At 36.1% G+C, this 17900-nt stretch overlaps 1 protein-coding gene across 2 annotated transcripts in view; it reads right to left on the bottom strand.

Annotated features, from left to right (window-relative positions):
* Tusc3 (tumor suppressor candidate 3) overlaps positions 1–17900 on the bottom strand; it is a 155303-nt gene that overhangs the window by 16427 nt on the left and 120976 nt on the right. For both annotated transcript variants that reach the window (XM_051182296.1, XM_051182295.1), the window contains 2 exons: positions 10511–10574; positions 1262–1336 (listed from right to left, as the gene is read on the bottom strand). In XM_051182296.1, the coding sequence (XP_051038253.1) occupies positions 1262–1336; positions 10511–10574 (139 nt within the window). The remainder of the gene's footprint in view (positions 1–1261; positions 1337–10510; positions 10575–17900) is intronic.

The following is a 17900-nucleotide window of genomic DNA, read 5'->3' as shown; positions in this document are numbered from 1 at the left end:
TCAGTTTTAACAGGAATATCACCTGCTGTCTCCAGTAGAAACTATAAAACACCAGGAGCATTTCTGTGACAATAGTGACCTGTAGGCATTTGTACTGGCCTGCCTCTGGAGTTCTAACTACTAACAGTCCCTGCTGGCCAGTTTCAATGACCGGAATACTACCAGAGAAGAAAGTAAAATGCCTTTCAAAAAACTGTATAAATCTCCTAGTATGACAGGGAAGAGTGGTAATCAAAGCAGTTGTGCAAGTCAAAACCCTCTCTAGTTCTTCCACACACACATCCTATCCATTCCTGACCACAAGATAATAATAATAATAATCTCAAATTAAGGGGAGCAGGCATTACACAGGAACATCTATTAAGATGGAAGTTCAGGCAATGCTTTCCTAAACTGATATCATAGTGTTGAAATTAAGTATTTCATTACATAGTTCTTACTATAATTTAGATTGGAGGAAGTAACATTATATACTATCATATTAAGTATATGGGCTCATAAAAATGCTTTGCCAGTCTCAAGTTGTTTATTCAAAAGGTACATAGCACTTTAATGGTGTAACCATGCTCAAGGCAAAGTGCTCAGTTCTGAGTTTTTTTTTTTTTTTTTTTTTTTTTTTTTTTTTTTGTATTAGTGAAGAGAGATAGTATCAGAGAACCACTGAGGTCAGGCTCAACTTCTCTATCTCCCAACATTCCAATACAATCTTTTGATAGGCAACAGTCCTGTCAAAGGAACTCTCTTAAACCTAAAATGCTGGCATCTCACAGGGCTGTAAATCATGGGGAAGCAAAGCCCATGGACAGAGATCCCTGCCATCTCTTAAATGTCAGTAACAGACATGGATGGATTGGAAGATAATCAAGTATCTGTGCGCAAGAGAAATAGCAGCAGCAGCGCCCCACATCTGCACCAGCTTCAGCGAGATACCTGAGTCTCATGACATAAAAATACATTACTGCCAATAAAATCTCTGAAGACTGACCATCTGTGCTGTGAGGATGTTCCAGCAGAGACTGGCTAGAGCAGAAATGGCCAAAACAGCTCTGACAGGTGATGCCACCTCCCTCTCCTATGCATGCAACTCACAGAAAGCACTCAATGCCATTTGGAAAGAAATGTCTTCAAGTTCATTCTCACACACATCCAATAAAGAAAATATCTTAACTTCCTTCAACACCAACTAGGGCTGTTCTGTGTCTCCTTTAAATTAAATAAATCCTAAGACTAAAACAAAACAAATACAGCAACACAAACTTACTCCGTCTTTTCCCGACATCGCCTTTGGAAGTTGCTGCTTCATTTAGAAGAACCATCCCCATGGTGATAGCAGCATCTACAGTAGTCGTCAAGGAAACTACAGACAGGTGCAAATAAAATCTGCTATTTTTTCCTGGGTCTGAATAGAATGTTCCTGAATGGTTAAAGGACATATGTGAACAGGTGAATGACAATTCTTCGCATATTATAATTACCAATCTTGGAGTTTGCTTTAATATTTCACACTTTCATAACACATATGAATCACGTAGTTTTTAAAACCAGTTATAAAATTTCATATTTTACATAAAATATATGCTACTTTTAGTTATAGTGACATACATTATTGACAACTGTAGACTATTAAAATGTATTCTCTAGGGTTTCTTTTTAATTTTTCTCACTGCCATAGCATGTCTCAGCCCATGTATGTAGTTCTTGAATTTTAAAAGTCTTACTTAAATGTTTAGAGAAATGCCTAGCTTAGGTACCAAGGACAGTCAATTATTATTATCATACAATCAAACAAGCATATTATAATGCATTCTGACCCATTGAGAAGGACCTTGAACCACTTACCTGGCATTTTAAGAAGGAAAAGCAACCATGTTGTTGATATACATAGTTGCTGTCAAATTGACTAGGTTTAGAATCACTAAGTAGACAGAGTCCACAGGACACCTGTGAGGGTGTTTTCTGGGATTCATTGGCCGAGAGATAACTCACTCTGAATGTGGGCAGTAGCATCTTCATCTTATGATCTGGGATCACAAACACAATAAAAAGGAGTATAGAAAGGAAGCTAGTGCTGCTTCCTGATGGCACATGCACTGCGGCCATCTGCCTCGTGGTCCTCCTGCCATGCCTCCCTTCCCACATGGGCTGTATATCCCCTCCAAAAGGGATTTTCCCATTGTTTTTATCAGTTACTTCAGCACAATAACAAGAAAGAGGACACTATGCACCTACTTAACATCTGCTTACAACTGGCTGATGGACTCAGACCATGCTCACAGATGCCAGGTTAACATTGCAGCAATGGGATCACTCAACCTCATAAAATATTCTTCCAATGCTATCAAAGCACTTTTGATATTGTATCTGTTTAAATGATTACTGAATTAAAACAATTAGAAATAAATATATGAATTCTAGCTCAGAAGTTCTTCTATTTCTTTAATTATCACTTCCTTGTCATCATTTCTCCTGTTGGATATGTGAAAATAGCACCATCAAGTAAGTCTGTTGATTCATCCCCTAAGCAGCAAAATCACAAAGGGTACCACTTGATTGTATTTATACAATTAAATGGAGGAAGTCAGAGAAAGTTAGGTGGAGTATATATTCCGGCACTGAGTTAGTTTACATAACAACAGTATTGAACTTAGCCAGTTATCTGTATTTGCGTTTCTGCCAGGACTCATTGCTTAATGTCTGGACGATAATATCCAACTCTTCAAGTTATTCTTTTATGTCACAAGGACCTCTCCATATAAATTATTTTCAAACTATTCTAGTTATTATAGCACTAGAACCTTTTCTGGAAAAATAAACTAGCAAAAAATCTCTGTTAGAGGCTGAACATTACCAGAGATGTATCCCCCAACCCTGTGCAGTGCTGCGTGTCTCACCCTACACAACCACACAGCACATGCTCCCACTCAGCTTTCAAGGGAGCCATAGCACAGAGGTGTGAGTTCACTGAATTACCCAGTGTGGGTCACATAGCTCTGGTTTTGTAAGAGTTAGTATGAAAATAAGTCTACAGACTGTAACAAATCATAATTTTTAAAATGTTTTGGACAATCTATTTGTATGAATTCTTCTTCATCTGTGGCCATAGACTGCTAATAAATACATAATGGAAAAATTAATTAAAACATGTATCATTTCTGATCACAGATAGGGATTTCTAGTGTTCAGCTCCACTTTTTGTTGTAATATTTAAAAAATACTCTTGTTCCGAGTACAAGCTGATTCTACATTCAAAACAGCTGGACAAAACAGCCCTACAGACTACAGCTAGGATATCTGAATCTTCTTCGAATCCCCCAAGACAGCGCCCGTTACCAGCAGGAAGTAGTTTGGAAAGAACGACGCCCAAATTCCCAAATATTGTGTATAAATGTTTGTTTTCATTTAATTGGACTTTGTTATATAAAATTAAATAAAAAATTATATATATATATAAAAAATACTCTTGTTCCAATGAATGATATTGATTTTTTAAAGGGAGTTTTAGTTCAACTTTAATATTTATGTTCATTTTTAAATTATAACCTACATATTTACATATACATATTTTACCAAACAGTAATTCATACAAAATTCTGAACAATTTTAAGCAAAATGAAATCTTTGTGAATATTAAAAACGTAACTAAAAATTTCAGAATTCTATAGGTACTAAAACCAAAGCCAATATTCATTTCACAATGATAGCTATGTAAAAAATAGCTATCTCAAATCTGTCAATAGAATTGTGGATAAAGTCATACAAAACTAAGTCTTCAAAATTAAAATCCTGGAATTTTAATGAACATAAAGCTTTATGGGTCACATGATACATAGACAAGAATACAAATGTGCACTGTGTTTATGAACACATACAAAAATATGTAATCTCAGTGGACAGTATCTTAGTGGTGTAAGGATACAGATAAATCACAAATGTCCACTGTGTTTACAAACACACAGACCCTAATCTTGGTGGAGAGGGTATCTTAGTGGTGTAAGGATGTGTAAACCTAGTGCTCTGGAAGCTGAGCAGTAAAACCATGTCTCTATGTAAAATAGCACTTGCCTACTATATACAAGCCCTGGCTTCAGTTTTCGGTGTGAGAATAAAAAATACAGGATGCTCATTTATTTTTACTGTCCTTCTAAGCCATTACTTTACACTGATGAACACCGAGGAGCACTGCACTCCTCGTCTGAAACGCTTCTGAATTTTTTACAAGTTTAAAATATCCTGATAGAAGATTCTAAGACTTTTTTCCTAAGAGTATAAAATATTTCATTGCTTTGCCTTACTTAAGGCACTGGGGCTGTTCCACCACCAGACTTGCTCTTACAAACACTGCTGCAGTGATTTATCTCCTTTACAGGCCTCTGTGCCTCTATGCACAATGTCCTGTACCATCTAAATGTGCTTGAAACCAGGCGTGTGTGCTTTCCAGCTTGTTAGCCGAATGGTATTGTTGTGGAGCAAGACATGAGTTTCCACTGTCCTTACCTTGCACGGAGCCCTGCTGAGCAAGCTGCTAAGTAAGGAGCAGTATTACCACTCAAGTCCGGGCCATGCTTACTTAAGCTATGTCTCCATTTTGTTTTTCTGAATAGTAGGTGGATAAAGTATTATAACACAGATTCTTCTACTTTTTGTCTTTAGTATTTACTTCGTCACGCACAAGTTTTTACTTTTAATACGGACAAATTAATGTTTTGCTCATTTTCTTGCTTATGATATTTTCTTCTCAGAGCTTTAAAGGTTGAGACACAGCATTGTCATATTATGTCCCATCTCATTCTGAGTAAGGCATAGGGGCTCTACATGAGTACAAGGCTGTACATGATTGATACCTCAGCCCATGGTTCTACACCATTCTCTCCCCTTGATTACCTTATTCTTGTCCTTTGCAGTAATGTCATGTCACATTACCCTCAGCTCGGGATCGCTGAACTTATTGTTCCCACCATCCACAATGCTGTTCTCTAAGACTTTGGGGCACCTTCCCTTGCTCTGCTCAAATTATCTTACAGAGCCTCCTCTGACTTATTTTTATCTGCTTGTAACATTGCTTTTGAAAGAATTTTCTGACTCCCTCTCTTGCCTTGCCTTCCCTACCACTGCAAACATAAACCACAATGAACAAGAAAAACAACAAAAACTGTTGAATATCTTACAGACATTGATGTGGGCACTATTATTAGTTTGTATATAAGACAGCTGGAGCTTACAGACATTCTAAGTAAGCAACCCAAAACATGCAAACTGGGCAAACTTAAAGCATAAACAAAATGATTTGGAACAATGGTAAGAATGGGGTCAAGGCGAGAACAGCAAACACCATCATCCTAAGATGAATGAATGCTAAAAACCAACATATGATGAATACAAATATTATTTCCATAAACACAAAAATATATTCTACTATTCTAAAGCATTCATATTAGATATTTTGGAAATTTGCAAATATTACATTGCTGTCTGAAATACATAAATTATGATCTGACTTTCTATGTTTATACCTCACATTGTTTTGAAATCAAATTCTCAAAATATTCTGTAGCCTTGGGAGTAACTAGAGTGATAGAGTAGAACCTGTTAAATTATCTAGGAGTTCCTATAATATGGATAATTCCTATTAACCAGGTGCGAAGGGACTAGAAACCTGGTTTAAAATTGTCAGGTTTCAGCATGTCAGAATTCAGTGAAGAGCGTATACCCCAGTAATAGATACTTAACATCTGTGCATTATTTACTATAATATAAATTTTAAAATGCCAGCACTTTTAATATGCAAGTGACAAGGGCTTTGGAATGTCACAGGAATAAGATCTCTAAGTTCTTTTGTGGCCGAGGGGAAGCATGAGGCATGGACCACAGTGAGCATGTTGATTCTGAGATAACACCAAAGCTTCCACCACCTCACCTCCAGGATGATGAAGAGCATGACTACAAGATTAGCACCTCCCCTGGAAGACTTCTCTTCCATTGTATAGCTGATTGAGCCACAAGTCAGCAGATAAACAACAACCTGGGTTATTCCTTTCACTCATCTAATTCTATTGATGAAATTTGTTCTCTTGCAGCTTCATACATGTTCCTTATATATTGTTTACTCTCACCCCACCCTTTCTCTTTCCTTACACATTTCCTATATGCACATATTTCTGTCTTATTTTATAACCCACTGGATCATTTATGTGACCACAGGTTTGGAACCCAGTAGGCACACAAACGAAGACAATGGCAGTCTATCTCCCACAACCCATCAATAGCTAATAGTTCACCAGGAGAGAAAAGCTCACAAGCCCCTCCCTAATCCATAATGGACTCTAGATTACTTCTTAACAAAACCACTGTCCCTGGACAGCACTTCTGGGCATAATGACACATGTTTGCTTGCTGACATCCTCAAATGACTTTATATGAAGTCTCCATTTCTCTCTACACACTGGATTTTTATCAACTTGCATTTAGGTTGACAAAATAAAATACTTAAGGATAACTTGCAATATTGAGATACTAAAAACATACAGTATACTTATATAAAATAAGATGACAGAAGTTTTTACTAATAAAGCATAATTTTGTCATGCTAAATGAAGATAAAGTACTTATGAGTATATAACCTTATCAACCTTATCAACTTTCCATGAAAATTCAGAGAGATGATGAGGAAGAGAAAAACAAAACAAAACAAAACAAAAAAAGCTAAAAGCTAATTTTATCTGTTCTTGAGGTGGTAAAATTGTGGATTTTTATTTTCTTTACCGACTACAGGTTTTCTGTAAGGTATAAAATAGAATGATGTTAATTAATATTATTGACTAGGCACCCCGTATGATGTTTGTTAATACTAATCTAGCTGTTGTGATATAAAAAATGGTCACAAAAATGTGGCTGTGTCCTAAGACAGCTTTATTCAAAGAACTAGTGGGTAAGATAGATTTTGCTTAAACTTGTTCTATTGTGACACTATGACAATCATATAAAATAGCAATTTAGGACCACTGTTTTTACTTGACATTCAAGTGTATGTCTTAGTAAGTCCTTGCACATCTGACCATGGAAGAAAGGATAACCCAGAGGGAAGACTAAAAGCAGGTTGTGTGCAACCTACAGGTAAACTACAGTGTCAGCAGTCAGTTCAGCAAAGAGGCACAGCTGACTCCTTGGGTTTGTGAAGGTTAGTCTTCTGGATTCTTAATAGAACTTTTAAAATGATCTGGTTCTATGAAGACATATAGATTGAAGGAAAATGGGTATACAACTCACCAAGCTACATCCTCTCAACAAGAACACTTCCTAACGAGTAAGGTGGCTCTCATCCTTTATCAAAGAAGATTTTCTACCTGTAGACGGAGACCATTACAAAAAAGAACTACACAAAACTGCAGCTCTCATCTTAAAGGGAATTAAAGGTAGTTCATTATAGAAACATTTTTGAGTGACTATGGCCTGGGAACACAGATTTAGGTTATCTCAAATTCTCTTTTCCAATGGGGAAGAAGTTGCATGGTTTTACAGAAGAAAGTCATACCAAGGCAAGTTAAAAGTTATGGTGTGTACATTGATCGACAGCCAGAAGGCTGGGAAGCTTGTCTGTAAGATCAAGATGCAACCTGATAACATTCTTAGCTTTAGGGTGGTGGAAATTAGTGTTCTGCTCAGTTAACAGACTGTCAAACATTTTTATTTATTAGCTACAAGATATTCAAACAAAGAAATAGGTAAGTAGTAGTTCTTGAGGATTAGAACTACCCCAAGATAAGGTAATTAGCCTCTGGACATGTAATATTCCAATTTCTCCAGAGTACTGAAGTTCTAGTCAACCAATCTGTCTCTGCAGACACAGCTTCTTTCTAGGATTTCTCACACAAGCACAACTGATCAAAATGCAGACAACTGCTAGTGGAGTGATCACCCCAGTAGATACATCCACAACAGAAATACTGCAACTAAGGATTCAGAAATACCAGGCTCAAGGAATTATCATAGTAGTGTTGGAAAGACTGTTAAAAGCCAGAGAACCAGCTAGTCTGCTGAGACTATGTCTCCTGGAAATGACAGGGGAGCTATACTCATGATACCTCAACAATATGGCTCCCAAAAATGACTTGAAGTACACCGACAGATATGCTAACATGGTTGGAGAAAATCTAGACAAAGAACTACAGATAACTAAGGAAGGTTGAGAGAGGGAGAAATAGTCTTTACCAAGGATGAGCTCCTGATTGTATTGTCTAATACTAAGCAACACTAAAAAGACAGACAAGCCCACACACAGCAAATACATAGTGAGAACTTGCATGCCCCCACCTGCTCCTTGTAGAAATCCTCTTTATATACCAAAGCCCAACTGGAACTGGTTTAGTTCTCCAGGCCAGGTGTTGCTTGTTCTTGCTCTTGCTTTCACATGGGATGCATATAGCACATATAACACCACATTATACTATAAAGTATTAGCTGATCACAAGGCATTCTATCTTGTCATCAGTAAATACTTTATAACTATATCATGAAGATTATGAAGGCTGATCTGAATAAAAATTAAAATAGAATGTGTTTCTCTAGAAGCAATATAAAGCATGTTAGTCATTCTGGGTGTTTCAGACATACATAAAATGTCCTTATGCTATTCATTAATTTTCATATGATTTTCTCCAAAACACTACAGAGAACTGTTTGCCCTCTCATTTTTCCTATGTGTTAACAAAGCCCTAGTGATATGAAGATCAGTGCAGTGACAGTAGATAAAATCTTTAACACAATGACATTAGACTCGTTCTGCTTTCTCTTGGGCATTTAACCAAGCTTTGTATAAAATCATCTTATCTAGTGACGTTTTTTATAAAAGAAAGACCCTCATACAAATTATTGTATAATATGCTAAGTCAAAAATATTAGTAGACTACTACTGGGAGAAATTAAAAGAAAAATTCAAAATGGCTCTTAAACTTTACTAGAAACAAGTGTAAGCTAACATTTAATAAAGTAGTATGCCATGCGCCCCCTGACACAACAAAAATAACAGTTTTCTCTGAAGTAGTATACAAGACTAAGAAAGAAAGAATTGCCGTGAGAATAAAGGGAATGTAAGCTTTTATTTGCTTTATGTAATACACACACACACACACACACACACACACACACATATATATATATATATATATATATATATATATATATATATATATATTTATATATATATATGAGACTTTACATTGCCTGATAAATGTCTTTCTGTCCTAAATCTCAGTTTGATGGATATGAAGCAGGAATTGAAACCTTTGAGAATCCCTGGATACAGTGAAGAAAGATCTAGTTTCTCACTTGTAGGTATTTTTTTCTGGTAAAGAGACTTGCTACTTACATGAAAGCATGCTGTAATGAAAGCATAAGAGGAAAAACAAGAAAGGAATAAAGTACATTCTGTAAGTAAACAACCTATCAGTAACAAATACCTGGAATTTCCTTCCACTTGATGCAAGCTGCATGCCCTGTACTTCATGAAGACATGTAAATAATTAAAATATATACTGACAACAAACATATCATTTATCTTATTTCTTAATAAGTTGGTCCTATCAACATATTCACAACTAGTTTACTTCCTCAACCAAAGCCACTCTGGTAAACAGCAATTCTTTGCTTTTAAAATTATACATTACTATAGTAGACAATGAAAGCAATAAGTTACAATTACATGCAATTCAATGTATGGATCTAATTGTGTCTCACAGATGCAGAAGATGGTCAACATGGTTTGGTGAATTTCAGTTTCCTGGAATAATGATCTAGACATTTAAAAACTCTTTTCAAACCTCATCTCAAAGCTCAGGCCTATAAATAGCATCCTTTTAAAAAATAACCTGTAAGTGAACAATTGAAGAGTTCCATCTCACCCTGGAAGAATGAAATTATTTCAGCATTTTCCAATATAGATTTTATGACTGTAATGATACCAGGGGCTGCATTTTTCTAATCATTTATACCTTTGTCATTCAATTTGTGACTAGTGAAATTGCAAGTGGAAAAATAAAATGGAGATTGAAACTAGTGGGTTTTTGAATCCTAAACTAATGTGTGATATTTCATTGTTCACACAGAAGAAAGTAACATACTTTTGTCCTACTGTATACATCAGACACATATTCCCCCCTTTTGTTAACTTCCCATTAGAGGAAAATTATTCACACACACACACACACACACACACACACACACACACACACACACACACACACACACACACAGAGGTTATCTAAGTTGAGACAACCAATGCAAAGGAAAAGCCATACTTTGGAATTTAATAGCCAATAGAAAGAGAAATTTATAATTTCTAGGTAATTCAGCATAACAGAATATATAGTACGACAGGAAATCATTACATGGGAATTAGAAAAATTAGTTTTAAAGTTAATGTATTTTAAAAGTCGTGATATTTACTGCTACCAAAATAGCAAGTTCTAGTATGCATCTCTTCTTTACCTTTTTCAAAACCTCATATTTGAAAGGATACTCAGTACCAGAATGATGTGTGACTCTGCCACAAACTGAGCCTGGCTGCTCCCATGAATGTAGCTCTGTAAATGAAGGAAATAAACAAAAAGTCACAAAGAGGGAAACATAACTGCTTCACAGTTCTGTCAGGTATATAAGCCATTCAGTCATCTACCAAGTGAGTAGTAATTCTTTTGAATAGATTGGAGTTCTGATGATACTATAAAGTGTAGAAAACAACTTGATAGCAAGTTATCCCACATGCATAAATTTTCCTTCTTAAAAATGTTACTACATTCAAACACATTAAGTAATGGCTCAACAGGAATTCCTTGTAAAGACATTGGACTGAATAAGGTTAACAAGCTAGCAAGTTTTCTGTTTCTCACTGTTTGAAATTGTCCTGCACAATGTCTAGCCATTGTCATGTGATTTACCACAAAGGAGTTTGTCTTAGAAAGGGCCACATGTCACTAACCCTGAAGCACTGGTATGACCCTTTATGAAGGCTGGTGGTATCTGAAGGTGCTTTATTATTATTTTTAGTTAGCACACAACACGATAGATTTCACTTTGACCTTCTCATGCATATGTCATTGTGCTATGTTCTTACAAGCCATTTCAGATGCCTCCCTCCTCGTTCTCTCCAACCCCTATGGCTACTGTCCCCAAATAATTAGTTCCCTCTTCTGGGTAACTGATTTAAATGACAGTTCTTGTCTAGGTTTTTTTTCATGTTGGAGAAAAAAAAATACAGTATCTTGTAATACAAATAAGAATCCTAATTTTTATATCATATATAGTCCATACTTATATTATTTGAATTCCAAGAGGTTCTACAATTTATTTTGCTCAATTCTGCTTTGTGACTGTAAATAGCGGATTCTGTGTGTTTTACTGTGAAGCAACTTAAGTAGGAGTCAGATTATTCTTTCCTGGTACTATCCATCCGTGGCTAAGTTATAAAGCAAACCCAATATTTTCTCATCAATAAAATATGGAACTCTATTAGATACCCTCCTCAGGCCATTTTTAAAATAAAGTCTACATTTTTGTTATCAATGTTGTTTTTGGAACTTTATTCTAATTTTTTCCAGTATTTTTTAAATTGTTGTATGTGTGTCTGTGGGAATGCATACACTGTGTTGGGGGGCGGGGTGGAGAATCACATGTCAGGGCAAACCTGCGCAAGCCACACCTCTGTGGAGTCAGTTCTTTCTTTCCACCTTTGCTTGGAGTCCAGGATTCAAACCCAATTCACTAGTCATGCTCTGCAAAAGCTTACTTGCCGAGCCATCGTGTCTACCCCATATTTTCAAGTATATTTATTTATTCTTCTCTCATACATTTCCCCTCCTTCTACTCCTTCTAGTTTCCTCGCCTCCCCTCTCCATCAGATATATATATATATATATATATATATATATATATATATAAAAAGGGATATATATATATATATATATATATATATATATCCCTTTTTCCTTTTAGCAAAGAGCAGTAACTTGTGATCTAAATCATATGTTTCGACCTCTCATTCTAAGTACTTCCTAGCAGAGCTGCATCATCTCTAGGTGTCCTCTTGTGTTCAGATATTCTTTAAGCACAGTCTCAGAAAAGTCATAACATTAGTCACCTCTAATACATTCATAGGACGACTTCAAAGATAATCTAATACATGACAAAGTGTATGTATTATGACTGATATATAGCCATTATTAAATGAAAAAAAGCCAAGCAAATAGAACACAAATTATACTTAACATCAAGTCTGACTAGAGCTGAAACTCACAGAACGAATGAGTAGTTTTATTTTTTATTAATTTCATCATAAGGATAATAACAATTATATCCTTAACAGTATAGTAATAGCTATTACTTATGGACTACTCATTCTGTCTAAGGCACTTAAGAATTTTACCAGAAGCGCGCAGAGGAATTTTAAGAGTCCTATAATGTACAATGATTTATTACAGCCATTTTATAGATGAGAGGTGAAAAAATTCTTCAAGTTTTCACAATCTTTGGGAATTGAACTTTGGTCTTGGTGATTCAAAACTTGGGCTTTTATTCTGTAGTACACTATCATTTGCTGAATGTGTGATAAGAATGTATAATTTACTAATCTTTTAATAGCTAAATAAAAGTTATTACCTATCATCTCCCTATGATAAAATAGAACATAAAAATTCTCTTGCTCTACATTGTACAACTAGTAATTATCTATATTTTATCAACAAAGTTTAATTTTTAAAAAAATTAATTCGTACTTGATAAACAATGGTTGAAACTTTAAGGAATTAAAGTCAGTATTTATATAACTGCCTAAAATAACTGAATTTATCAGCTTAGGATAATATGCCCAAACTTATATAACAACTGCAAGGCACTATGTCTATTTGAGAATAAAATGAGGAGAACTTCAGGCATTTTTTAAGCAAGAGATTTCCAAACTCTCCTGCTTGTTCTAAGCAACAGAATCTTTCCTATTAAAGCTTCCCCTAGGCTCAATAGGAGTTCCCTTGCCAAGCCCCATGGTCGTTTCTCAATCTCACTTCATATAATCCTCTCGGGACTGCTCCCCAAGATCACCCCCTCCTCTTTAGTGACCTTCTCCACTCACTCAAAGGTTGTCACTCTTGATTCTGCTCCTTCACTAGGCCCTCTTCCTTGATGCTCACAGCACTCCCTGCCTGCTTTCTAATAGTCACCTACTTCCAAACTATGAGGTGTCTCAGATCCATAGTTTTGGGCCTCTCTTCTGTATGCCCAAGGCATTCTTACCCAACCCAAGTGTTACAGTTAGTAAATTTGTATGCACAGCTCTCATATTTGCTTTTAGACTGATACTTAGCCAGTTCTGTGGTGGTATATGATTTATTAAAGCTTGACTGAAGATTCAGAAAGCAAAGTCAACCTCAAGCTATAGAGATCAGGTAGTGGTGATGTAAACCTTTCATCCCAGCAGCCAGAAGTTAGGAGGTGGTGGTACACACCTTTAATCCTAGGACTCAGGATTAAGAGGTAGACAGAACTCTGTGAGTCCAAGGACACCCAAATCTACACAAGGTTGGCCCAGCCCTAAAGAGAAACAGCTCACAAAAAGATGATCCCAACACCTGATCATATGCCTTTAATCCCAGCACTGGAGGGGTGTAAAAGACAGGAGCAGGGTCTTCAGTAGTCAGTATCAGGGCCTCATTCTCCAGCCACACCAAGGAAGAGGCTTCAGTCTGAGGTTTGGTGGACCTAATATCACCTTTCAGTCTGAGGTAGAGTTAAGAGTGAGTGCCCAGTGAGTGCTTTGCTTTTCTGATCTTCAGCTTGAAGCTTAAAGCCCAATATCAGTCTCTGAGTCTTTTATTTTTCCTGCTACATAGTTCCACTTCTACCAACTGTCAATAACAGATCCCACCTGGAGGTCTTACACTTAAACACGGCTAAACATAAACTTTTGATAGGCTTTCCTTTCTACTCCAGAATTGGCTGTTTCTTTCATCTGAGGGAACAGCAACTTGATTTATCCAACTGTTTAGGCTAAACCTTGAAATCATCCTTGCATCCTTTCCCCTTCTCCTCTGTCCGCATTCATCCAGCCATTCAGAAAATAGCACGAGCTCTACTTTGAAAGTCATTCCAATTCAGTATTTGAGCCCATCATTTACTGTCAGTCAAGTAATCATCATGTCTTGCTGAGCTTACAGCAAAGACACCTTCATTTTCTTCACCTCTAACCTATCTGTCTATTTGTCAGTCTGATTAACCCTGTTTACAACACACCAGATCCTATCATTACCTTGCTCAGAATCCATCAATGCTTTCAAAATGTGTGCAGGAAATCTGTTTCCAGTCTCAGTACCAAAGACTGTGTGTGTATTGAACTCCAATTTGTATGTACAACTGGAGTTCAGAGAGAGAGGGAAAGGGAGGGAGGAAAGAAAGGGAGAGAAGGAGGAAGACAAAGAGAACAGAAACCAAATACATGTACTTGGGCCTTAGAGTTAAGAATTCATAATGGAAACAGTGAATCTGAGGCCTCCAGGGAACATTATGAATCTGCAACTAGTCATGTAAGTTGCCAGAAACAGGTCAACTAAACTCAATAATCTCAACTTTAGGAAGAAAACTAGAGAATGAATATTCCTTAATAGATTAAATACAAGAATAATAACTACAAGAATGTTGTATTAAGTTATTAATATAGTATCTATCTCTCTAGAGCAAAGAAAATTAGCAAAGAATGTACCACTAAAATAGCTTGTAATTTACAAACATTAAAGAAACATGCTTAAGTATGTACAATTCACACATTCATTGTATTTCTCACAAGTGAAATTAATCAATATTATTAAATCAATTTATTATTAAAAATAATAAAACTGCCACCACAGGCTTTAAGTGTTTTTGTTGTTTGTCAAGTATTAGGATTATACACCTAAGACAAGATGCCTACCTGGCTTTCTTATTCTTTTGTTTTTGTTTTCTCAGACAGGATTTCTCTGTGCAACAGCCCTATGTTGTTTTCAGTCTTCAAAATTACTTGAGATCAGAAACAACATAAGATGTTACTGTTTAATTAACTAGCTTTAGTTTGATTGTTTTACTGAGTAATTAATATGCATCAGGTATTGGTTTAGGATCTTAAGCTCACACACTCAACTCCAAGAACATGGCTAGTAGAGTCCAACATTGAGAGTAGTGACACACACTGAAAGCCACAAAGCAAAGAAAGGAACACTAACGATAAATATGAATTCTACAGCTCTCTCCAGAAATCTCAACTGATGTCTTTTGTTATGTTTCAGTAGTGATTGAACTAACATACACAGATTAAAGCTGGTCCTAAGGATTCAATTTAATTAGTGCATGCACTTTCAACCTCTTTGAAAGAAGGAATATGGATCATGATTCATTTAAAGCTAAGGCAAGGTATCCATTTACATAGGTTTCCTCAGTTTGAAGAGAGAAATAGCAGAAGCTAATTATACGTTACTCCAAAATGTAGTTAGCATGTTTGTAAAGGTACTGAATATGAATGTCAGTTAAAGAAAAAAGTATACTATCTTTGCTATTACACATACCCATTTTCCCAGTGACAGAACATTTTGCCAAAATACAAATGTTGCTCACTTACTGAGTGAACTGAATACTTTATAGAACACATGACATAAAATTAGAACAATTTATATAGATCAGCCTCTATAGTCATAGGCATTATTTAAAGCCTAGTTTTATTTAGCATAAAAATTCATCAGTATTGTTTGCACAGCAAAATATTTAAAAACATGGGATTATACTATTTTATTTTATTTGAAATTAGTTTCTCTATCTTAGTCATAGGACTCAAATGGAAACTATTGTCCACTGGCTTATGTATATTATTAGACATGTAAAAGCAAGCAATGTCTTGGTTCAACACTTTTCATCCTGAAAAAAACTCATCCTTGCCTCCTATATCAAGTTCATACCACATGTGCAATAAAAATAAGGATAATTACTGTCTTAGGAACCTCAACAAAATCTGCTTTAGACAGGTTTTAAAAAATGCTGAATATTACTACCTTTAAGAACAACACCAAAACCATGTGCTGGTAAAAAAAAAAAAAAAATGCATGCTAGCATCTATTTCTTTTCCCAAATTCTTTACTAGAAAAACAAAATAAAACCCGTTTAATCCAATTTCTAAACATGTGATTTTTATTTTCTTTACTTGTGTTTTATTTATTTATTTATTTGGTTTTTAGACAGGGTTTCTCTTTGGCTTTGGAAGCTGTCCTGGAACTACCGCTTGTAGACCTGGCTGGCCTTGAACTCACAGAGATCTGCCTGCCTCTGCCTCCCAAGTGCTGGGATTAAAGGCATGCACCACCACCGCCCAGCCTTATGTTTTATTTCTGAAGACACATTTAAATTATCAAGGTTACATAAATCCACATGGCTATAATCCATGAACTATGGAGGAGCCACACTGGCTAGAGATTGAAAAATCAAAGAGAAAGGTACTAGGAGACAGGTATGTAAGAGGCAACTCTCTTGCCTTTGTTTCAAGATAGCCAACTTCTAACTATGCTCACACGAACTCTTTGGTGAACTGTTGGTTGAGAGGTGTGTGAGTAGGTTCTCTTTTCTACTCACAGAGCCTCCAAACCTGTAACATAAAGGTCCTCTTGGTGACCTTCTCACCTCTACTTCCTGAAAACAAGACTTCTAAATATTCTCAACTGGCTATTGTTCATATGTCAACATATGAGCCCATGCAAAAGGGCACAATTTAGAGCTCAGCACCTGCTAGTTAGTTGCATTACAGGACACCACTCCTAACTACCATCCAGGAGAGATGTAGGATGACACTCTGGTCTTCAAATTCTGTTGTGAGCCAAATTATTTACAATATGTAAAATAAAATAACACTATTTAGTTTTCAGTTTCTCAGAATAGCAGAGGTCAAGAATGGACATTTTTTTTTTTTTTTCTGTAAAGACCGGACAGACAACCTGCACTTAGTGTAGCATTAGTAAAAACCTTAAAGATAGCCTAAGAATGTCCCATTGTGTCTAACTCTAATCCTGCCTAAGGCGGAACCAACTGATGTATTAGTAAAAAGCATGTAATCACAAAGCAAGTTTGAAAGAAGAAAGGTAAGAAGATCTGCAAGCAGGCGGAGTTGAGGACACATCCTGGGTCACCAAGATCACTATGCAAAATAAGCCAAAGGCCCTCACTGATATTCTAATAAAAGGCTCCTTTGTATCTTATACAGCTACACATTTCCAGTTCTATCCTTGGAGCCTTCTTTGTATTCCTCAAATTACACCAACTTCTCTAGGCAGGTTTAATCATTACTAGGGAGTGACATTGCAGAACAGATGAGCTGTGGATAATAAAATGGCTAGGTCAAGTCCTTCTGGGTTTGTTTAAAAGAAGAAGTACAAGTAGGTATTATCTACCTTCAGTGTTCCATTGCCCTAGAGGTTGTTCATACCCTTGCTTGAACTTCCTGTGCATTTCATTAAAAAATTGGCTAAAACTAAAAGTGATATACTGTAAAATGAAACAGTTCAGGAAAACTATAATAAACTCCAATTATTTGCCACTAGAAGTACTTTGTAATTGTCAACTGTTAGTAATAATCTCAAATCTATTGTTAGCTGGTAATAAAAGGTGTTAGATGCACCTTTTATTTTCCTTCCAAGTTAAAAGACCACAACACTTATCCTGGCTCAGGCATACTCCCAACGGGTTTAATTGTAATACCCCCATTGATGACTAAAAAGGTTGATCACGTAGTCTAAGAAGTATTTCTCAAAAGAAGTCTCCAGTTATGTGTACATGGGTTTTTTTTAAACAGGGTAGGATCATGTAAGAAAGAGTTGGTGGTGGCCAGAATTAGCATTTCATTATGTTGGAGG

The sequence above is a fragment of the Phodopus roborovskii genome, unplaced genomic scaffold (genome assembly GCF_943737965.1).
Source record: "Phodopus roborovskii unplaced genomic scaffold, PHOROB, whole genome shotgun sequence".
NCBI lineage: Eukaryota > Metazoa > Chordata > Mammalia > Rodentia > Cricetidae > Phodopus > Phodopus roborovskii.
Note: the sequence above shows the minus strand (reverse complement) of the source record. Positions and strands in the feature narration are given on the sequence as shown.